The sequence below is a fragment of the Spermophilus citellus genome (assembly GCF_964194105.1).
Source record: "Spermophilus citellus genome assembly, chromosome: 16".
NCBI lineage: Eukaryota > Metazoa > Chordata > Mammalia > Rodentia > Sciuridae > Spermophilus > Spermophilus citellus.
In genome coordinates this window covers 62,620,390-62,645,736 of record NC_138196.1, presented here as the reverse complement: position 1 = coordinate 62,645,736, position 25,347 = coordinate 62,620,390, and the positions used below count along the sequence as shown (strand labels likewise).

General features: G+C 37.5%; 1 protein-coding gene across 1 annotated transcript in view; it reads left to right on the top strand.

Annotated features, from left to right (window-relative positions):
• The window catches only part of GALNTL6 (polypeptide N-acetylgalactosaminyltransferase like 6), a gene marked incomplete at both ends in the record, with an annotated part of 1,074,421 nt that overhangs the window by 998,091 nt on the left and 50,983 nt on the right, over positions 1–25,347 (top strand). The window contains one exon of the mRNA XM_081269347.1: positions 10,840–11,061. Within this exon, the coding sequence (XP_081125473.1) occupies positions 10,840–11,061 (222 nt within the window). The remainder of the gene's footprint in view (positions 1–10,839; positions 11,062–25,347) is intronic.

The following is a 25,347-nucleotide window of genomic DNA, read 5'->3' as shown; positions in this document are numbered from 1 at the left end:
TGGTCTGTCTCCAATAGTTCAATAGCTCTGGTTGCCCAGAATTTCAAAAATGTAATCATGGAAATAATTCCATCATATTCTGATCCTTAATCTTAGCCCAAAAATCCTTCAAGTGTCTGATGGTATAAGTAAAAATCAGAAACCATGCTTTTACTTTTGTCTTATCATCCTATTTTGTGTGTGTGTGTGTGTGTGTGTCCAAGGCTAATGCAGCTTCCAGCTTGTTCTTTTGAAGAACTTGCTTTGGGGAAGCCAGACACTGTTATGGGGAGTCACTTCAGAAAACACTCTAAGTCTGAATTCAAATCAAAGAGAGCTTTATTTATACCTGGCCAGGGACTGTCACCCACCCATAGAGACTGAAGCTCTGTGGGAGAATAGCAATTTCCTGGCCTATGTCTTGGGAATTTAAGGACAAAAACCCAGCTCAGGGACTTTCCTTAGTGTCATGCAAGCAAGCCAGTCATAGAACCTAAGAGAGCAAATAGCACAGCAACTCAAGACAATTGCATCTTGGGTTTAAGCAGGTATTAGACAGACATATCCTGAGTTTGACCAGGTGGTTAGCAGGGGTGAGGATCAATTCAATGTCTTGGGTCACCAAGACCACCACATCCTGGGTTAAGTACATTTTGTAGGGTACAAAGTACAAAAAACAATATATTATAAGAAAACAGCTTTCATCTCAGTTTCTCGGAAACAGCTCTTGTCACAGTATTTTTATAGAAGGCAACAAAATGGAGTCTTAGGCCTTTCTAGGACAGTTCTTGCTTTATAATTGTCTTTTCTCACTTGTCAAAATCTTATATCTATAATCTATATTTTTTTCTAATCTATAACCTATAACTTATACTCTTATTGATTGTATTTATCAGTTCACACCCTACAACAACACCAAGTCTTAAGGATACTCAAGAAGCCTTGTATAAAAGTTCATATGAGAGAGAATAGAGTCCTCTTACCAATAGCAAGCACCAATGTGACATGTAATTAAGCCATCTTGGAAAAAGAACTTCCAGCCCCATTAAAATTTATGATTGCTTCCTCTGGAAGAATCTGACTGAAACTCATGAGAAATCTTAACCAGATTACCTAACCAGAAACTACACCCAAGCTCTGACCCACAGAAGCTATGAATGATTTTTTAAAATTTATTATTGTTTTAAGCCACTCAGGGGTGGGGTAATTTCTTATGCATCAATAGATAACTAATACTGCGGTTTTTGCTTAGCAGCCTTTCATAGGAAACATTCAGCATAGTTTTACCTTAAGAGACATGATTATTTCATGTGACACACTAGAAGCTTAAAAATTAGGCAAACTTATGCATCAAAGGACTTAAAAAGGTAGTGAAGGAAAGGGAGAAAAATTTGCAAATGATATATCTGATAAGGGTTAATATCCAGAGCATATTTTAAACTACTACAATTCAACAATGACAAAAACTAATAGACATGTGCAATGTTTAAAAAAATGTTTAAAAATGTTAAAGAGAATAGAGTCCAAAAATGGATTCATAGGATTGATTTATTTTCAACAAGCTATAAAGCTAATACAGTGGAGAACAGATAGGTTTTTCCAGCAAATAATGCTAGAACAACTGGATATCCATACTCAAAAAAAGGAAATTTCAATCCATATCTTGTACCATGTACAAATTGAGCTTAAAATGAAGCAGACTTATGTAAAGGGTAAAACTGCAATATTTTTAGGGAAAAATAGAAGAAAAAATTTTATGAAGTTATGTGAAAACTTCTAAGAAATACTATAATAATTATCCCTAGGGGGGAAAATTGATAAATTGAAGTTCATTGAAATTAAGACATCTACTGTTCAAAGGCAGTTAAGGCAATAAAAATAGAAGGCAAAGACTGTGAGATAATATTTGCAAATCATATCTGACAAAGTACTTGTACATAAAATACATAAAGGATCCTCAAAATTCAATAGTTTAAAAAATCAAGAGCCAGGGTATAGCTCAATGATAGAGTACATGACTAACATGAACAAGATCCATGGGTTCACACCATTTGACCCAGTCATCTCACTCCTAGATTTATACCCAAAGGACTTAAAAACAGCACACTACAACGATGCAGCTACATCAATGTTTATAGCAGCTCAATTCACAATAGCCAAATTATGGAATCAACCTAGGTGCCCTTCAACAGATGAATGGATAAAGAAACACACAAACAATGGAATATTACTTGGCCTTAAAGAAGAATGAAACTATGGCATTTTGCCAGTAAATGGATAGAACTGGAGAATATTATGTTAAGTGAAATAAGCCAGTCCCAAAGAACAAAATGCCTAATGTTTTCTCTAATATTTGGATGCTAATTCATAATAAGGGTGGGGAGAATAGAGGTACTTTGGATTAGACAGAGGGAGTGAAAGAAAGAGAGGGAACATAGGGGCACAAAATATAGAAGAATGAATCAGACATTATTACCCTATATGCATATATGATTACATGACTTGTGTAACTCTACATCACCAGATGAATGAGAAGTTATACTCTATTTATGTATGATATGTCAAAATGCATTCTACTGCCATGTATAACTAATTAGGACAAATAAAAAATACATATTTAAAAAAATTATCTTGGGTTCAATCCCCAGCACCAAAATAATAATTTTTAATGGGAAAAATAATTGAACAGATACTTCACCAAGGACAATATATAGATGGTAAATAAGTAAATGTAAAGATGCCTAATATCATTAGTCCTTAGGGAAATGCAAATTAAAACCATAATGAGTTATTACTACATAATTTTATAGTGACCAAATTTAAAAAGCTGATGATAACATGGGTTGAGGAAGTTGTAAGGTAACTGAAATAATCATATAGTGCTGATGAGAATGTAAAATAGAGCAACCACTTTAGAAAACAGTTTAGCAGTTTCTTTAAGTTAGGCATATACCTAGTACATGATCCAATCATTCCACTTCAAGATATATTCCCAAGAGAAATTTAAGCAAATGCCCATACAAAGACTTGTATAAGACTGTTCATAATAGCTATATCTTTAATACCCCCAAACTAGAAATAACCCACAAGTCCATCATCTGGGAAATGGATAAGCAAATTGTGGTATATTCATATAACAAAATACAATATAAAGTAATACATGGTGCATGCCTGTAACCCCAGAGGCTTGGGGAGCTGAGGCAGGAGGATCACAAGTTCAAAACTAGACTCAGGAACTTAGCAAGGCCCTAAGCAACTTAGCAAGACCCTGTCTCAAAATAAAAAATAAAATGGGCCAAGGATATGGCTCAGTGGTTGAAAACCCTTGGGTTCAATACTTGATAGAAAAAAAAAGTAATACATAAAACTATATGAATGATTATGCTGAGTGAAAGAAGCCAGGTGGAAAAGCACATACTCTATGATTCTACTTATATAAAAGTTCAGAAAATGCAAATTAAACAACAATGACCAAAAAAAAAACTTATTGCTGGTTACCTGAGAATGGTTAAAACTCCTACAGGAAAGAAACTGAGAGAGAACTGTCAGAGGCAAGAGGAAACATTTGGAGGCGATGAATATGTTCATTATCCGAATTGTGGTGATGATTTCATTGAATATATACGTTTGTCAAAGTGTGCCAAATTGTACACTTTAAATATAAGCAGTTTCATATATATCTATTATTCTTCAATGACATTGTTTTTTAAAGTTAAGCTTACCAATATTTTTTTAAATAAGATACATTACTAAGTCATTCAGGGAGCTGATTTTTGTTCAGCCTTACATCAAATGCTTCCATAAACACTACCATAAATATTCAAAAGATTCAGGCAAAAATATGATAAAGACATAAAATCAAAGAAAAAGCTAACCTTTGTTCAAGACAACCAAAAGCAGGTAACCACCTACAAACAACTCACACAGCCTTGGGGAAGAAGGAAGAGGAAATTGCCTGTCAGAGAAGCCTTGTTTGTAAGACTGGATTAGCCTCCTCTCCCTCCACTGCAGGTTTCCCACTGACTTCAAAGAAGCCTTCAGATCAGAGGAAAGTAGCATGGGGCTGAATAATTGTTCTGAGGTTGGGACTCGCTTAAAGAGATTCTCTTTTGAGCTGTACCCATCATGATATTATCATATTATCAATGATAAGAGGGCTTTGGGATGGGACTACTGAGCCACTAAAGCCCTCTTAAGCTTCAAAGAGGAGATGAGAAATGCATTCAAATCAAAGCAAAAATTTTAAAGTCATGGGATAGTGATACAATTCCTTGCTGTAGGAGTGACTGTGACAAATAAGAAACTGTATCTGTATGAGATTGGCCCTGTGAGCTGTTACTAGTTTCTGGAGCCCAGGAAGCACCAAACAATATATAGCTGAAGAAAGAAAAATCTATTACTCAACTCTCCATAATACAATAGGCTAATATTGACACAATCCCAGCTTGTGGATTAGGATGCATATGTAATAATCACCCCCTGCACAAAGAAGCAGAAGCACGTTGCTGAGATGAGGTGGTCCAAGTAATATAAATGTCTGGGACAGTCTCATGGCCAGGGAAACAATTTTAATTGACTCCCAAAAATTATGCTGAGAAGCTGAACAGGGATTGCATCTTTAGGAGAATTGAACAGTAGGGCCTAAAATGTTGCTGGCCAAAAAAATAATTAGCACATTGATTTATGTAGCTTCTTGAACCAGCAGGAAAAAAAAATGCCACGATCTATTTTCCTCCTGCTGCCCAATAAAGATAAACAGTCAGAACTAGAAATCCATTCATATGAACTGAGCTAGAAATGTGATTTAATGTTCCTTGTAAAATACCAATTCTGAGACCTGATGAGTATTAGAATTAAGGACAGATTTAGTGCTGGACTGTACAAAGAAAATAGGACTTGAATGCAAAAGACCTCTAAATAGAGCTGAATGTGTTCAATGTGTTAATAAATATATGGGTAACACAGAGAAAGCAGAGATTAATACCAGTTTGGGTTGAATAGGGGAACATGTTGTGATTTATAGGCAAGAAATCACAGAGGGTGCCATAAAAATAGAGCATGCTACCAATGTCTTTTACATAGAAGGTGCTCAGAATAACAGCTTTTACTTCATTTGTCACCAAGAAGTATGAAGGTCTGCAGCTTTTTAAAATAGAGAAATCCTTCATTTGCTTTCTACACCAAAGAACTATATTCATTCCTCAGCTCCAGTAGATATCTTTCTCAAACAGTAACATGACCTCTATGCTGTGGGCACTTTCCCAACAGGGGAAGACCTCTCAGGTTCATCCAACTAAAATGCAATAGGGCCCTCTACCCCAATCTTCTGTGTTCACATGAACTTGATCTTAAATGAAGCCCAGCTCAGATATGCAAAGATAGAGGGCCTTCACCTACTCATTCTCAGAAGTTAGCAGTACTCCTTAATCAGACCATTCCAGCCATGCTGAGCCTTTGCCTCTAGCTACCAATTAGCCCTGCTGTTTCCTTAAGCTCTGTGGCTACCTTCCTGCTTGCTTCACAGATAGAGGGCCAGCAGGGGCCACCTGTTAGAAGCTGAAAAGCAGTGGGATTGCGTGTTTATTTGATATCAGCTGTGTATCACAGCAGACTCCTCCACAGAGAGCTGCTTGAAACTTCCCTGGAATAATTTCCATAGAAGCAAAACATTCACCATGTTTTGGTGAATGTATTGTCAATAGCATCGAGGTGTGCCAGCCTCTGCACATAGAGTCACTAAATGAATTACAAACATTCGCGTAACACATATTATAGGAAAATTATGTATTGGGGGATGTAGGGTTGCCAGATTTAGCAAATAAAAGTACAAGATGCTCTTCTAAATTTGAATTTCAGATATAAACAACAAAGAATTTTCAGTAAAGGCATGCCCCATGCAATACTATTAATTTCAGCATTAATTATATTTGTATTTTTAAATTATTTGTTGTTTTTCTGGAATTCACACTTAACTATATGCCATGTGTTTTATCTGGCAATTCTAATTGGAAGAAATAGAAAGAGTTTCATGGAACAGATGGGATAAAACGAATAGGAGAGAGCACTGAGGAAGGACAAAGGCAGGAGGTACTTGAATTTTTTTCAGAGGCAATGAATGGAGAAGTTCATATAAACAGAAATTTCATGCAGGAGAATAACATTAAGAGAACTACCAGGGACCTATTGTTGCTGTTGAATCATGTAAGTGTCTGCTATTGCCTGAAAATCTTCAGGAAAAGCCTACACTTAAGTGATCTACTGGAAAGGCATTTAAGAGATGAAGAAAAGTACCTAAGCATCCCATTCAAGTATTTGCACGACAGAGGGAAAGATGCCAGCAGTAGAAAAAAATCCCCAAACAGGAAAAGGAAATGAAGGACATATGTGTGAACACCCACCCATGGGAATCCCCAGAAATTTTGAGGGGATCAAGGACATCTGAGGTTAAAGCACTTTTGTTTAAATTTCACTAAATGGGAAATCCGGCTAACACCTGGCTCCATGTGTACAAGAAAATGTCTATAGATATAACTTCTGGTAGTTCAGGAGTAAATGATCACATGTATCTGTCTCCCGTTGTCCAAGTTTTAGACTCTTTTTCCTCTTGATAACTATTATTTGAACATCTCAGAAACTTTCCCAATTTCATTCAATCTCAGAAACAGATGGGACAACTCAAGATTGAATTATTTTTCTCTTTTATCATTTCTGGCAAGAAATGTTATGGGGATATCTCTGTTTCATAAGCCTACACAAGTTTTCACAGCTATGAATGCTTAAGTGAGAAATACTGCTTTGCACCTACCCCATTACCTCCATGTATTTGAATGTGTATTTTGTACTCCTATATAAATACACTGATGAATTCAAATATGTATATGATTATAACTATTTTCTGGAGTGAGTGGGTTTAGTCTACAATAAAAGAACTACTCTGACAAATTAATATAGTATATTGTTATTTCCATAATAATGATCCAAGAGTGATTTTATTTGGCCAGCCATCTGTATGGTTTGAGATTGAAGGCTATTCCTTGACCATAATAACTGACAGCTTCCTCCTGATAGGAAATTCTATTTAGAGAACCTATAATCGAAGATGTCTAATGAGTTATTGGGTCATTAGAGAATGGACAGGATGTTTTACTTGCGTTTAAATGTTTATGGAACAGTCATAATTAGAGAGAAAAAAGCCATCATAGTCTTTGCAATTATTATAAAATTATTATTACTTTCTCCTAGTGTTTTAGTCAACTTTCCCTCATTATGACCAACATACCTCACAAGAACAATATAGGGGAGGAAAAGTTTATTTGGGCACTCGGTTTCACATGTTCAGTCCAAAGCAAATTGACTCCATAGCTCTGGGCTATGAGTCAGAACATCTTGGCAGAAGGGCATGGTGGAGGAAAACAGCTCAATAAATAACAGCCAGGAAGCAGAGAAAGAGACCTGCTCACCAGAGACAAAAAAAAATATACCCCAAAGACATGCTCCCAGTGACCTACCTCCTGCAGCCACAATCCTACCTTCCCACAGTTACCACCAAGTTCATCCATATAACTGAATTGATTAATTCAACTCTCAAAATCATTTTACCTTTGAATGGTCTTGCATTGTCTCACACATGAGTTTTGGGGGAATACTGCATACCTAAACAATAACACCTGAAAAAATTTTTAAAAAAAAGAATCAATGATTTGACATTATTCCTGAGATATGTGCACGATCCTAATACTTCTGAAGTGTTTGAGAAATCATAAAATCTAATCTACAACTTAATGTATTTCAATTTGAAAAGGGCATGATGATGCACAGCTAACTGGCAAGTCCCTCGGTTAGCAGCAATACAGTTTTCCTGAAGCTGACAATTTATCACCCACCCCTTTTACTTATTAATATTGCTTATTTGAATAACATTGATCATCATTCTTTGAGCCATTTCTAAATCAATGTATCTATCTAAATTAATCAGTTCCTCTTTGAGGTGTTTAATAATATTTCCATTTCTGTTTCAAAAACCCAAAGGAACAAAATCTAGCCTTTACCAATGGCACTTCCTTTAATTGTTTCTATTTCAAGACCTTTATCAATAGTTATATGCACGCCCTATGAATTTGTTCACATTCATTTATAATATGATACTTTCTTATTCCAACAACTTATATGCCCAGATGAGCATGCACATGTGCTTGTATTCATGCAAGGTGCTAGAGTTTGAAAAAAATAGATCTAGAAAACTGAGAGGCTGAGACCACAAGCTAGATGCTGGTGGCCATGGGTCTCTATGGAATAGAGTCCCCACCAAGCTGCTTCAGCCTCATGGAGATGGGCTTTGTGATGTGTTGGACTACAGGCAGGGAAGCCAGGATACTCTTTAGCAGCTTTTTCTGCCTCAGGATTAGTGTGTGGGGTCAGGATCTGATGGGCAGCTTTGGGAAAAGCATAACACAGGGCGGCGGTAGCTTTTGTACATTCATTGCCATTAGGATAGGCAGATGATGCTAACCAAGACAATGGCTGCTACATCTCCACCTTCACATCACCAGCCTTTGTACTATAATAAAAAAAGAAAAAAGTCTTGCTGGGCGCAGTGGCACATGCCTGTAATCCTAGCCCCTTGGGAGGCTGATACAGGAGGATTGTGAGTTCAAAGCCAACCTCGGCTACAGCAAGGCACCAAGCAACTCAGTGAGACCCTGTCTCTGAATAAAAAATAAAATAAAAAATGGAGATGTGGCTCAGAGGTAGGGTGCCCCTGAGTTCAATTTCCAGTACAAATAAATAAATAAATGAATAAAACAAAGTCTTTGAATATTAAAAAAAAACTACCTCTAACTTCATGACACAGTTTTAAAGTGTTTAAGTCAAAATAGATTCCTTCATGACGAATTCTTCTTTGTGAGCTATCAGAAGTTTTAAAACTTATTTTCACTTAATAAAGTCACTTTCTCATTATTCCTGAGTAATTTACTTCTTTGCTTCTACTTTTTGATATTGTCCTAAACTTATTCATTTTCACTGATCAGAGAGATGTAAAAATAGTTGAAAATTAAGTATTTCCACTTTATTTACTAATTGAAATTTTTAAAAAAGATTACAATTATAGCCTAAAATCAAAAAGGTTTAATATTAACTAATTTCTTCCATTCTCTTTGAATCTTTTCATAATCTTCATAAAAATCATCTGCCTGAAGACAAATAAAAAGAATGCATTTCATACAGAGCATTTGTCAAAATGAAATGTAAATGACAAGATGATGCCATAGACTCTCACTTGGGTTCCATACATATATATAGTACATGTGCCATCACAGAAAGGTCTTTCCTGTCCCCAAGTGAATATATATATAATGATATTGATATAATTGTGATCCAATTCAGAATCAGTGGCAAGAGCTACTTTGATCATGTGTCAAGGTCAACCAGAGTGACAGGAGTTGGAAAGTGTATAGACAAGACAGTGGTGATGGGAAATGAGATAGCAAGCAATGACAGATGACAATTCTTGTACTGTCTGTATCATTTCCCTACCCTCCTGTCTAGGTAACATGTTTCTCAAAAAGAGCAGTCTCTGTGGCTCTGCCTCTTTTCTGAGTCTTGCATATGCAAAACAAACATAATCCATGGAGGGTGTGGAGTGAACTGGTGGGGAGTCCATCGGGAGACCCTGGAAGTAGATATTAGGAATAAGGTATCAAAACCTGTGACTCCAAATCCAGCAAAACTCTGGGCATGATTCTGTCCTAAATTAGCAATTTTTAAAACAAAGTGAGGGCTGGGGATGTGGCTCAAGCGGTAGCGCGCTCGTCTGGCATGCGTGCGGCCCGGGTTCGATCCTCAGCACCACATACCAACAAAGATGTTGTGTCCGCCAAATACTAAAAAATAAATATTAAAAAAATTCTTTCCCTCTCTCACTCTCTCTTTAAAAATAAAATAAAATAAAAAAATAAAACAAACTGATTTCCCTAAATATCACTAGTTTTTACCTGAGTCACTTTTGTCTGAATCTTATTAAATAAATTCCCAAGTGAACTTTAATAAGTTTAATGAGAACTTCAAAGTTCCCAGGTCAGTGCTCACTCCAGCCATGCACTTAACATAAGGAATTAATTTGAACTGGAAAAACAAGAACAAGAGCCTGTGGGACACCAGCCTTTGCTTCAAGCTGGAGGTGTCAAAACTGGTACCTTCTGGACAAAGGCGGTTGTTCCCTCTACCACTCAGCACCATAGAATTTGAAGGAATCTTAGAGAGCATGTCATCTCCACTAAAGCCCCTCCCAAAGGCCTTAGGAACAGCTGAGTATGTATGACCAAGCCTAGGACCCAGGGTCTCCTATTCCCAATCTGCACTCTCCCTCTACTAAAAATAATGACTCTATTTTTCATCCTACCTACATGTGCCAAGCATCATTCTAAGCAGTTCACAGTTGTTACCTTGCTTAATCCTACAACCACCCCCCTGGGTAGCTATCTCTTGCTACTGCCATTCTCAGGTAACCTGCTCAATCCCAAAACTGACAGAAGGGCTGAGCTTCCTGCTCCCTGGTCATAAAATAACAGGCAGGAGAAAGTTGATATAATTGTGAGCCAAATCTTTACTGGCTCTGATAAATTAATTACAAAACTGGCATATGAACCCCATGCCAGAAGCGAACTATGCTCAAAGACACAGGCCAATCCTATCACCCTTCTTGCAGTTATGAAAACTCTCTTTGTTAACAAGCCACCAACCAAAGCTGCCTGAGGTTGTCTGATTTCTTTGATTCTTCTCTTTTCATTTTCTTCTGCAACTAAAGCTTCCCTTGGAGCATATAAGCCAGTAAAAGACAGTTTTTCTTTTTCTGCTGCACAGAACCTGAAACGGGTGGCTGAGACCTGGATGGATGAATTTGCCGAGTACATTTACCAGCGGCGGCCCGAGTACAGACACCTCTCTACTGGGGACATCTCTGCCCAGAAGGAGTTGCGCAAACAGCTCAAGTGCAAGGACTTCAAGTGGTTCATGGCTGCGGTGGCCTGGGATGTGCCTAAATACTACCCTCCTGTGGAGCCCCCACCTGCCGCCTGGGGTGAGGTGAGGAAACTGTGCTCTTACCTGCGTGTGTCCATCTCTCACAGCCTCAGGTGCTGGAAGGGACAGCTAAGCCTTCGTTCTTTATCCCTGAAGCCAAGCAAGATCAATTTAAATCACCTCAGATAAATGAATGCCCACCCTGTTTTTAGAAATCACTAGAAATAAGGATTCAACCCTCAGTATTGATAGCCCAACCCAGAACTATTGACCACTGTTGACTCCTCAGATGGGCTTTTAAAAATGTATCTGAAAACTCAGGTATGGTGGCGTACTCCTATAATCCCACCTACTTGAGAGGTTAAGACAGGAGAATAAGAAATTATAAGCCAGCCTGTGCAGTTCGATAGTAGAGCACTGGCCTAGCATGTGCAAGCCCCTGGGTTCAATTCTCAATACCACAAAAATAAATAAATAATCAAGCAAACCTGGAAAATATTTTTACTTGAGATTTGTGAAATTCTGAGATCTTGTAGAGAATGAAAATATATGTCATGACACAGTGCAAATAAGGGCAATCTGCTATCCATAATAAGATCCCATGCTATTCTCTATGCATAGCCCTGTTGCTGTTTTATATATGCAAGGCGATGGGGGCGGGGGGGGGGGGGGAGCACTTGGCTCTTTTTCTAACCAGGGTGTATTCTGCAGAATCACGAAGGAATGCATTTCCATAATACATAGACTGTGGAATGTGCCAGAGCCATATTGGTTCCTGAAATAAGCAGTAACCTTTCCACCTTTGAACATTTCTACTTGATTTCACTTCCTGATGGAAAGAGCTGAATAGCCCCAGGTCCTAAATTTAAAGTATCTGTCTTTTGGCATAAAAAGGACTATTGTACTGGGTTCCATGCCATTCGATGTTGTTACTGTAGCCATTTCCCTATAGAAAAGAATGTGCTGTAAAGCAAAGACTAGTATCAGATAAGGTGGATTTCTCCTGACAATTTAACCTGCTTTGAGCAGAGGATATCAAGGGGTAATGCAGGCTGGGCTGGGCCAGATGCCAACACTGTCCCAATTCTCCAGCCTTTCAACAGCCAAGGGCTGTCAATCATTTTGGAGGAGATTTTTGATGTCATCCTTGGCTTTACAGTGTTGGTGAGAAGATGCCATAGCTTAGTTATTGTCACTGGCTGGAGAACTCTGAAAAAAAATTGTGTTTCATGGTGTGAGAGAAGAGGCCAGAGTGTTCAGGCATCTTTCCTGGTTGAGTTGTCCCACTTCCCTGGAGAAGGTGCATTTACAATGTCACAGCAACTTGTTTTGCTGAAAGAATCCAAGAAAATGCCTTTCTCTGCCTGGACCTGGAATATCCCAGGTATGAGGGAAAGAGTCAAGGCCATCACCTCAAGCTCCATCTCCCTCCCCATCACACCATTTTAGGGGGAGTATGTGTAGGTGGTCCTGACATTTTCAGCTTATTCAGCCTCATTTTTTTTTTTAGAGAGAGTGAGAGAGGAGAGAGAGAGAGAGAGAGAGATTTTTTTTTAATATTTATTTTTTAGTTCTCGGCGGACACAACATCTTTGTTGGTATGTGGTGCTGAGGATTGAACCGGGGCCGCACGCATGCCAGGCGAGCGCGCTACCGCTTGAGCCACATCCCCAGCCCTCAGCCTCATTCTTGCCATCCTAAATATTTCATTAAAACTTCCCAGGAATATTAGTATTGTCCGTCTACTTGTATTGATTTTAGCTCTCTGTCATGAGCTTAATTTACAGCACTGGAAATTTAAAGTACATACTAGGAAGAACTTTCTTAGCCTAACATATTAGAAAGCATAAAGATTTGTTACCCAATAAGTGGAGAGTTTCCTCCTAAAGCTTTTTGGTTAATTATCTGTCTGTCAGCTTCCCACGGTGGTTTAAAGGCTGTCCTAACAAATAACTAAGAAATATATTTGAAGACCCCCAGAGTATCATTGTGAGATTTAATGCTGGGTTAAAATCTCATCAATCTTTTTTCTACCTTATGTGGAAACATAAATTTTTGTTCCTATCTGGCTACCACTTCAAACTGCAATTGGTCATCTTTTCTCATATTACCTGATTAATCCATAACCTGAATTCATAAGGCTACTTGTTTCCATTGAGGAGGTTCTTGAAAAAAATACAGCCTGCCAGAAATAATCAAAACAAGAGCCACTGAAAGACCCAGTGGGCTACAGCAGCGTGTTTTCATCCTTATACCAATTGCCTGTCACCACAGGTCACTTTCCCGGAGACATGGCACTTATTGTTACTGGTTTAAACAATCAGAAACTGAGATAGGACTTTTTTTTTTCACATGATGGTTAATTTCTTTCCCCCAAAGCTTCAAAACAGTAAAGAAATAAAGGTTATGTTTAGGTTTAAGGAAGAATAAAATAAATGGGAGTATAGTTCAAGGGCCAGTGCTGATCAGTTACATTTGCTGAGAAGAGATGTGGGTGTATACCAAGAGTGAAGACCTAGAAGACTGAAGAAAGGCAAAAAAAAAAAAAAAAAAAGAGAGAGAGAGAAGAGAAATCAACAAACGATAAGGCTTTGCACTGGCAAATAGTTTTGAAAAGAATCTATTTCCCAGGTGGGACAGAACCCAGAAAGAAGTGAAAGATGCACATTGAATTCCGAAGGCAAGTGAAGTATTTGTAATGCAGCTTAATCTAAATGAAGAGATGAAAAGAGAGTGTTTTAGTCAGCTTTGGCGTGGCTGGAAGCAAAACCTGACAAGAACAGCTTAAAGGAGAAAAAGTTTATTTGAGACTCATGATTTCAGAGGTCTCAGTCCACAGAGGGCCGACTCCATTGTTCTGGGCCCAAGATGAGGCACCTCTTTAAGGGTAATGATCCAGCAGAGGAAAGCTGCTCAGCTCATGTGGGGTCAAGAAGCCCAGGGAGAGGGGCCAGAGGGGAAAAAGCCGCAGGGCACACCCCCCTCACCCACTTCCTCCAACCACTCCCCACCTGCCTACAGTTACCACCTAATCAGTCGGTTCAAACTAGGGGGGAATGATTAGGTTACAGCTCTAATAATCTACTCATTTTTACCTCTGAATATTCCTGCATTAACAGGAGCTTTAGAGGGATACCTCATACCTAAACCATAACCAAAAGGCTATTTTCTAACTCTATGTTGTAGAAAAACAAGCTATTCCTTAATAGTGGATTAAAAATGACTAAAAGTTTAGAATATATTTGGGGAACAACTTAATCTCTGAAAAGTCATCTTTCAAACTGTTCACATGTGTCATTCTTCCCCCTTTTGGATTTTTTTAAGTAAAACTTTTTATTTTAATTTTTTTTAAAAAAATAACAAAAATCTAGATTAACTGAAACCTTGCCAAAGTCGTAAAGAAAAAAAAAAAGTTCACATATACCTTCACCCAGCTGCTTCTTCTGTTAACATTTTATATTTAACAACCTCAACTGGTCTATTTATCAAGTCATTAACATTGGTACAATAGTAATTGCTGAACTACAGATTTCATTCAGAACTTGCCCGTTTTTCCACCAATGTTCCCTTTTCTGTTCCAGAATCCAATCCAGTATATGAGAGGGCTCTTTGATGTCCCATAAACTTTCAGTTAATTGTTAGCCTAGGCAAAGCTCCTAAGTAAATGTGATAGGTCAGCTGCTGTTTTGTAAGAAAGTGAAAAGATGAATGTTGACTCTGGTTCTTTTCTAGTAACTGTGGGAGATAACCACAGACCTCCAGCAACCAAGTGCAAGCACCCTGTATGGCAAGCAGGGCCACCTGTTTCACACTGCTGCTTGGGATAGTTTCCACCTGCTTCTCTGGGCCCGCCTGACTGACTCTAAGTAAACAATGAAGTGCTTAGGCGGCTTTTGGCTCCAGTAGTTGGAACTCGGTTTGCTCAGGGTATGCTGCAGACCATAAACAGCCCATAAACGGTTGCTCATTTCCCTGACAAATTTAGCCTCAAGACTGCACTTCTCTCCCAAATCATCGCCCTGTTCTGCCCTTCCATTCCCTTTAATATCAACACAGCCCATTTAAAATGGGAGATGAGACCACTCTTCCACTCAGAACCTTTCAAATCCTACCATCTCTCTCTATGAAAATCAAAGATCCTAAATGGTTTCACCCCTGTGCCCCCTGACCCTGACCCCACCACCATCATTTACTCACCCTCATTTACCCTTCTCTAGCCACACTGGCTTCATTGCCATTCCTCAAACAGGTCAGGCACAATCCCACCTCAGGGCCTTTGCACTTACTTCTCCCAATACTTAGAATCCCCCAACCCTAGGAATCCCAAGTGTTATCCCATCATTCCTTCAGATCCTGGCTCCGTCTAGTCCCATTCACCTCTCTCCTACTCTGCCCACATGCAGAGCTTAGTGAGCTCTCACTCTCTCTCACCCAAGGGAGGAATCTCTGCATCACTCCCCCATTGGCCAGATAAAAATATACCTCTTTGGAAACATTGACCAGAAGGACAGTTTGCATAATAAATCTCAGGTAACCAATTCTGATGGACTGTCAGATCTACATCCAAAATATTCACTTCTCTCAACTTAAGGGAAAGAGGAGAGATCCAAAAGCAAAAAGCCTCTGATCCAGCAATTTCCAACTCTCTCTACCAGCTTTCTACTTATAAGGTAGGCAGAAGAGATGAAAGCTTTGGCTCACATCTGAGCCAGGCAGTGGCCCATGCCTTTAATCCCAGCTACTCAGGAGGATCACAAAGTTTGAAACCAGCCTGTGCAACTTAGCAGGACCATGTCTCAAAATAAAACGAAGGGCCAGGGGTAAACCTCCTTGGTAGAGCACTTCCCTACAATGTGCAAGGCCCTGGATTCAATCCCCAGCACTGCCAAAAGGGAAAGGGAATGGGAGTCACATCTGATAGAGAGGTACTCTCCAGAAGTCATCCTATCCTCCAGTGCTTTAGAGTAGTGGGTGGAACTGCGGAGGCAAGAGGGCCCAAAGAGACCAAGTAGGATTTTGAGCCATAGAAGTCATACCTCCCTTAGTGTCACTCAGATAGAAGCAATGTGCTTTTCTGGGATGCTATTTTAGATGAGGTAAGAACAGGTTTAAAGTGGAAAACTCTTCTTAAACTACTCACATATGAAGTGTTTCTTTTTGTGTCAAGACTCTGAATGAAAGAAACTGAATTTCCTATTATTTTTCTCCTTCTTATCCTTTCCCCTTCTTAGAATTCATGAATTTACTAAAGTCATTTATAGTATTCCTTTATAGTCCAGAAAGAAGAGTTCTGCAGAATTCTAAACATTGTGTGTAAGGAGGCAGAATAAAAGATGTAAAACAGACAAAGGTGTCTTTTCTAAACAGTGCCATAAATTCTTTTAAAAGGTGTCTACTTTCTGTCCTCAATGTGCCAATCTCAGCACATCCATTTGTCATCTTGCAATTGTGCAAAACTTATTTTAAATCTTTATTTTCAAAATTCATCTCAATACTGAACTAGTTTGGCCGCTTATTTAAATTCCTTTACCAAGATGAATGTCACCCTGAATGGAAGATTGTTCACAAAGACAGTCACCCAAAATAATTTCAGTTCTCCTCTGTTTGGAGCTGTTGCTCTTGACTTCTTTTCACCTGCTTGCTTCCTCTTTCATCTAATGTTCTCACTGTGCACAAAGCTTTTCAAATTCCTCCACATCAGCTTACATGAAAGAAAGTTCAACACTAGGAGGTGCGTTATCCAAAAGACCATCTTACAATGTGATATGGCCTCTTTCAAATTCTGTATGAGCACACTACTGATGAGCGATAAAGTTAAAAAGCCAGTACTTTCTGCACCGTGAGCAAAGCTTCCTCACATTCTCCAGGGAGAGCCAAGGCCAGGTTTCCTGAGTTCCCCTGCAACCGGGTCTTGAAACTAGAAAAGCTGCAAAGTGAGATTGTTCTATTGTTCCCTTAGCAACTATGCAGGGAATCATCTCTGCCACCCGAGTGCTATAGATCATCCAACCAGATCTTTAAATTAAGCAGTCATTCAAAGATGATTTGTCATTCTGAGTGTATTAGAGTTGACTTGATCTGTCATTTATTTTCTCAAGCAGAGGCAATGCTGGTAGACTATGATAATTCATCTCTCTGGAGCTCAACAAAGAAGTTTAGAAAAATGTAAGGACACACAAAGAATTGCATTATCCTTTCAAATTTTGCTATATGTTTTCTGAATTCTCAACAGTTGAGACGGGGTTAAGAAGACAGACTTCAAGTGCCTTACAACAATTTTAGTCCCATATTCCCAGAGGAGCAAATTGAACATCTTAGCGCCCCCTTGGTGGGAATTTGACTCAAGTCATAATGGAATCAGAGGTGCTTCAGGGCTAACAAATGTGTTTTTCTTCTTCTATATGGCATATATAAATATGCCAATCAAAACTTTTTATCTTTTCTGTTTATTTTGTTCATTCTTAAAATATGGGTATTTGTATTTGATACCTACTTACACACATAAATATAACGTGGCTAATGTGACAGGAATAAATGAAATTTCAGGAATCATCATGAATTCATGTCAGTATTAAATCTTCTTTATTTTTATTTTCTTAGTTATTATTTTAATTGTACAACTTTATGTAATATCATGTGAGGAATGATAAAAGCAATCTTTCCCACAGTATTCTTGCTTATAAAATATACTGGAATTTCTCATACTAAAAAAAAAAAAAAGAAGAAAAAGTATTTAATTCATTAATTTAAAACAGGGCAGCCACATAATTTTACTTAATTATGCAGACCAAACAAAACATTTAGAATAACAAAAGGAAAAACAAACATGGATATCACCTTATGTAAAACTGAGAACAAGGAATCCCCAAGTACTCTAGAGTGTTGGACTAGTGTGACCTAAACAGCAGACAGCACAAGAGGAATTGATAAGAAAGAAAAAGAGGAGTGCTGAGGCTTGTCCAAAGAGAACTCAGAAATCAACAACAGATATTTGCCCCTAAAAAAAACCCAGAAGATCCTTTACAGACCAGAAACAAAAACAATCAAACTAATGAAATTCAGACTTCCCCCACAGGCTGTAAGTCAAGGACCTCTGCAAACAGACCACAGGAAACCAGTTAGGAGACATGGGAATGTACCCAAGCCATGATGAGGCGAACGCTCGAGAACACTCCTGTTTTGGAAAGACAGAGACTCATCCTGTCCCCTCCTCACACGCACACAATTTTACTTTTTAATCTGCTGAGATGATCCAAAATGAAACACTGGAGCTCCCAGTAGAACTGAAGCTGCCACAAGAAGGAGACGGTGATTGACCTCAGAACGTACAGAAAACCAAATACATGTAAAAGTAACAATTCTGCTTTGGAAGGAACCCTAGACCACACAGAGTCAGAGACAGAAAGTTTTTGTAAGACAAGCTGAGCCCTTAGAGATGGGAGACAAGTCTAGATAAAAAGGGCCTATTTTTTTAAAAGTTCACAACAGAGAAGAGAGCCCTACACAGAAACTTTCTTCTAATAGTCCAATTAACTACCTCATTTATATATGGAAAGTATAAGCAGTTTATGATAAAAAACCCATCTAGAAATACAAGGATAAAAATTAAACAAATACAGTTCCAACAGATAATGAAAATATGGTGCAAATGTAACCACAGAGAAAGTAAAGACTTCAGTGAAGGTAAATTTCAATATAAACTTAAAGAATCTTAGAAACAATCAAAGCTTGAAAGAACCCTATTAATCAGAGTTAGAACAACTCAGAAATGAGATGACTAGAATAGAAACTCCACTTTATGGAAAGAGAACTGAGAAAACTCAGGCCTGAACCACGAAAGAATGAAAATATTTCAGAAATGAAGACTAAATTAGAATAAAAAAAGAGCCAAGAAAGACCATGGAAAATAAAGTAAGAATAATTGAGGGTCAAAGGGAAAAGTGTACAAGTAAAAAGGAAAAAATCATCAAAAGATTGGAATAACACATTCCACATAGAATTCCCAAAAAGAAAGCACCTTTAAAAAAAAACAAATATTAAATCCTATAATTCAAGTAAACATAAAAATAAAGGATTTGAATCCATGTACACTTTAAGAGGAACGTATCTGGGAAATTGTTTTTTCCCTATGCTGGGAATCAAACCCAAGACTTCATGCTTGCCAGGCAAGTACTTTACCAATGAGCTATGCCAGCCCCACAGCCCTGATTGTGTTTTAAATAAAGTGGGGAAAAATGAACATTCAAGTAAAAAAATAAATAAATTACAGATGGGCATGGCAGCATACACCTATAATCCCAGCAACTTTGGAGGCTGAAGTAGGAGTATCACAAGTTCAAGGCTAGCCTCAGCATCTTAGTGGAGCCATAAGCAACTTCATGAGACACTCTCTTAAAAGAAAAAATAAAGAGTTGGGAGTGTGGCTCAGTGGTAAAGTGCCTCTTTGACAATTTCTGGCATAATTCCTGTACCAGAAAAAAAATTAGACTTTGAAGCTCATTTTTTACCAGAAAGCATTAGAACAGTATTGTAAAGATGCTCAAGAAAATAAAATAAAAGGGGCTGGGTTGTAGCTCAGTGTTGGAGCACTTGTCTCACACATGTGAGGCACTGGGTTTGATCCTCAACACAGCATAAAAATAAATAAAATCAATAAAGTAAAATATTTTGTCCATCTTTTAAAAAAATCTTTTAAAAAAATAAAGTAGGAACCAAATATTTTTTATTTTATTTTATTTTTTTATTGGTTGTTCAAAACATTACAAAGCTCTTGACATATCATATTTCATACATTAGATTCAAGTGGGTTATGAACTCCCATTTTTACCCCAAATACAGATTGCAGAATCACATTGGTTACACATCCACATTTTTACATAATGCCATATTAGTAACTGTTGTATTCTGCTACCTTTCCTATCCTCTACTATCCCCCCTCCCCTCCCCTCCCATCTTCTTTCGCTACCCCATCTACTGTAATTCATTTCTCTCCTTGTTTTTTTCCCATTCCCCTCACAACCTCTTATATGTAATTTTGTGTAACAATGAGGGTCTCCTTCCATTTCCAGGCAATTTACCTTTTCTCTCCCTTTCCCTCCCACCTCATGTCTCTGTTTAATGTTAATCTTTTCCTCCTGCTCTTCCTCCCAGCTCTGTTCTTAGTTGCTCTCATTATATCAAAGAAGACATTTGGCATTTGTTTTTTAGGGATTGGCTAGCTTCACTTAGCATAATCTGCTCTAATGCCATCCATTTCCCTGCAAATTCCATGATTTTGTCAATTTTTAGTGCTGTGTAATATTCCATTGTGTATAAATGCCACATTTTTTTTATCCATTCATCTATTGAAGGGCATCTGGGTTGGTTCCACAGTCTAGCTATTGTGAATTGTGCTGCTATGAACATCAATGTGGCAGTATCCCTGTAGTACCCTCTTTTAAGGTCTTCAGGGAATAGTCCGAGAAGGGCAATAGCTGGGTCAAATGGTGGTTCCATTCCCAGCTTTCCCAGGAATCTCCATACTGCTTTCCAAATTGGCCGCACCAATTTGCAGTCCCACCAGCAATGTACAAGAGTACCCTTTTCCCCACATCCTCGCCAGCACTTGTTGTTGTTTGACTTCATAATGGCTGCCAATCTTACTGGAGTGAGATGGTATCTTAGGGTGGTTTTGATTTGCATTTCTCTGACTGCTAGAGATGGTGAGCATTTTTTCATGTACTTGTTGATTGATTGTATGTCCTCCTCTGAGAAGTGTCTGTTCAGGTCCTTGGCCCATTTGTTGATGGGGTTATTTGTTATCTTATTGTTTAATTTTTTTGAGTTCTTTGTATACTCTGGATATTAGGGCTCTATCTGAAGTGTGAGGAGTAAAAATTTGTTCCCAGGATGTAGGCTCCCTATTTACCTCTCTTATTGTTTCTCTTGCTGAGAAAAAACTTTTTAGTTTAAGTAAGTTCCATTTGTTGATTCTTGTTATTAATTCTTGTGCTATGGGTGTCCTATTAAGGAATTTGGAGCCCGACCCCACAATATGTAGATCGGAGCCAACTTTTTCTTTTATCAGACGCAGAGTCTCTGATTTGATATCAAGCTCCTTGATCCATTTTGAGTTAACTTTTGTGCATGGCGAGAGAAAGGGATTCAGTTTCATTTTGTTGCATATAGATTTCCAGTTTTCCCAGCACCATTTGTTGAAGATGCTATTCTTCCTCCATTGCAGGCTTTTAGCCCCTTTATCAAATATAAGATAGTTGTAACTTTGTGGATTAGTCTCTGTGTCCTCTATTCTGTACCATTGGTCCACCCGCCAGTTTTGGTACCAGTACCATGATGTTTTTGTTACTATTGCTCTGTAGTATAGTTTGAAATCTGGTATCGCTATACCGCCTGATTCACACTTCCTGCTTAGAGTTGCTTTTGCTATTCTGGGTCTTTTATTTTTCCATATGAATTTCATGATTGCTTTATCTATTTCTACAAGAAATGCCATTGGGATTATGATTGGCATTGCATTAAACCTATAGAGAACTTTTGGTAATATCGCCATTTTGATGATGTTAGTTCTGCCTATCCATGAACAGGGTATATTTTTCCATCATCTAAGATCTTCTATTTCTCTCTTTAGGGTTCTGTAGTTTTCATTGTATAAATCTTTCACCTCTTTTGTTAGGTTGATTCCCAAATATTTTTTTTTTTGAGGATATTGTGAATGGGGTGTTTTTCCTCATTTCCGATTCAGAAGTTTTGTCGCTGATATACAGAAATGCCTTTGATTTATGCGTGTTGATTTTATATCCTGCCACTTTGCTGAATTCATATATTAGTTCTAGTAGTTTCTTTGTAGACCCTTTTGGGTCTTCTAGGTATAGAATCATGTCTTCCGCAAATAGAATCATGTCTTCTGCAAATAGTGATAATTTAAGTTCTTCTTTTCCTATTTTTATGCCTTTAATTTCTTTCATCTGTCTAATTTCTCTGGCCAGTGTTTCGAAAACTATATTGAATAGAAGAGGTGATAGAGGGCATCCCTATCTTGTTCCAGATTTTAGAGGGAATGCCTTCAACTTTTGTCCATTCAGAATGATGCTAGCCTGAGGCTTAGCATAGATAGCTTTTACAATGTTGAGGTAAGTTCCTGTTATCCCTAGTTTTTCTAATGTTTTGAACATAAAGGGATGCTGTACTTTGTCAAATGCTTTTTCTGGGTCTATGGAGATGATCATATGGTTCTTATCTTTGAGTCTATTAATGTGGTGAATAACATTTATTGATTTCTGTATATTGAACCATCCTTGCATCCCAGGGATGAATCCTACTTGATGATGGTGCACAATTTTTTTGATGTGTTTTTGTATCCGATTTGCCAGAATTTTATTGAGGATTTTTGCATCTAGGTTCATTAGAGAAATTGGTCTGTAGTTTTCTTTCTTTGAGGTGTCTTTGTCTGGTTTCAGAATCAGGGTGATGTTGGCCTCATAGAATGAATTTGGAAGAGCTCCCTCTTTTTCTATTTCCTGAAATAACTTGAAAAGTATTGGTATTAATTCTTCTTTAAAGGTTTTGTAAAACTCCGCTGTATACCCGTCTGGTCCTGGGCTTTTCTTGGTTGGTAGTCTTTTGATTGCTTCTTATATTTCATCCATTGATATTGGTCTGTTCAAATTGTGTGTATCCTCCTGACTCAGTCTGGACAAATCATATGACTTAAGAAATTTATCGATGTCTTCACTATCTTCTATTTTATTGGAATATAGGTTTTCAAAATAATTTCTAATTGTCTTCTGTATTTCTGTAGCATCTGTTGTGATATTGCCTTTTTCATCCCGTATGTTAGTACTTTGAGTTCTCTCTCTTCTTCTCTTTGTTAGCATGGCTAAGGGTCTGTTGATCTTATTTATTTTTTCGAAGAACCAACTTTTAGTTTTGTCAATTTTTTCAATAGTTTCTTTTGTTTCAATTTCATTGATTTCCACTCTGATTTTAAGTATTTCTTGCCTTCTGCTACATTTTATATTGTTTTGCTCTTCCTTTTCTAGGGCTTTGAGATGAAGTGTGAGCTCATTTATTTGTTGGTTTTTTTCTTTTTTTGAGGAATGACCTCCAGGTGATGAATTTCCCTCTTAAAACTGCTTTTATTGTGTCCCATAGATTCTGATATGTTGTGTCTGCATTTTCATTTATCTCTAAGAATTTTTTGATTTCCTCCTTTATGTCTTCTGTAACCCATTGATCATTCAGTAACATATTGTTCATTTTCCATGTGATGTAGGATTTTTCCTTCCTTCTTTTATCATTGATTTCCAGTTTCATTCCATTATGATCAGATAAAATGCATGGTATTATCTCCACCCCTTTATATTTACTGAGGGTTGCCCTATGGCATAATATATGGTCTAATTTTGAGAAGGATCCATGTACTACTGAGAAAAAAGTATATCCACTTGATGATGGTTGATATATTGTATATATGTCAGTTAAGTCTAGGTTATTGATTGTGATATTGAGTTCTATAGTTTCTTTATTCATCTTTTGTTTGGAGGATCTGTCCAATGGTGAGAGAGGTGTGTTAAAGTCACCCATAATTATTGTGTTGTGGTCTATTTGATTCTTGAACTTGAAGAGAGTTTGTTTTATGAACGTCGCAGCACCCTTATTTGGTGCATAAATATTGATATTTGTTATGTCTTGTTGGTGAATGTTTCCTTTTAACAGTATATAATGTCCTTCCTTAACTTTTGATTAACTTAGTCTTGAAGTCGATTTTATTCGATATGAGGATGGCCACCCCTGCTTGTTTACTGAGGACCGTGTGCATGGTATACTTTTTCCCAAGCTTTCACCTTCAGCCTGTGTATGTCTTTTCCAATCAGATGTGTCTCCTGGAGGCAGCATATTGTTGTACTTTTTTTTTTTTTAATCCATGTTACCAGCCTATGTCACTTTATTGGAGAGTTTAAGCCATTAACGTTTAGAGTTACTATTGACATATGGTTTGTACTTCCTGCCATGTTTGATTATTTATCTTTTTTTTAAAATTTAGTTTGTTTCTCCATGATTAGATTTCCCCCTGCCCTCTGTCTTTACTGAGGTACTTCCCACTGTTGGTTTTGGTTATTGTTTTTCATTTCTTCCTCCTGTAGTGTTTTGCTCAAGATGCTTTGCAGTGCTGGTTTTCTGGCTGCAAATTCTTTTAACTTTTGTTTATCATGAAAGATTTTTATTTCGTTGTCGTACCTGAACAAAACACAATCCATACTAAATACCAAAGATTGGAAACAGAAAACAGACCATATGATGAAAGACTTTCTAGATAATAGTAGATATATTATAAATCAATGTCAGAACTGAAATAGAACATGTAAGTGAATCTATTGAAAGAAAAAAATTTGGACTATCTAATACTACAAAGCAAATCTAACTCTCTGCTATCAATGTGAGACCTAACAAAATCAAAATCATACAAAAAGATTTAAAATGAAAGAATAAAAATATCAGGCAAGTTCAAATAAGACAGCAGAGTTTGAGATCTTCAGATTGAAGAAAGAAGGACTCTAAATGGGTGTGTGGACTAAAACAAAATATGTTAAATTTTAAAGAAGTCAAACAAGACATTAAAATACCAAAAGCCACAATCCACGGAAAAAAACACATTCCTAACAGCAGAAACTATTGGAAAGGCAAAGAGAAAGGGAAACACACCAGAAAAGGACACCTTAGCACACCTCTCTCAGTCCAAGACTGAAGAGGTGGAGCAAAACTAATAAGGATCCATAGAACCTGAATCATTAATCAATGATGTGGGTCTGATTTGCATTTCTAATACTTAAATACTTTTTGAATTTGCCTTCTTTCAAGTGCCCATATTTAAAAGCATGTTACTTATTGTTACAAACAAGAATTTGAGCATATATAAAAAGAGATCCAAACCTACAATTAAAGAAATAAATACCCTATAATCTTGAATCTGAACTGGAAATTTCAGTACCAACTTATGATGATTTTTTCAAGAAAAATACCACTTTCGTAGCTTTGTCCACTGAAAATTTCTTTTAAAATATATTTTTAATCTAATTTCAGTGAACACACCTAATTTCCTGTTGTGATCTCTAAATGAAATTCCTTACTAAACAAAACTAATTTTATTGAAGAAATGTTTAATTCCAGAGGTGGGACAGAAAATATAGAAGGTGGGTGGGGATATTTTGTTACTGTAAAAGGCAAAGAGGGAAGGAAGCCATCAAAAGGTCAAATGGATTATGTGAAAGGACAGAAAAGTCAGCCAGAAGTGGATCTCCTTGTTATAGAAGAGACAGTATGAACATCAAAAGAAGTGACTTAGTTACTTAA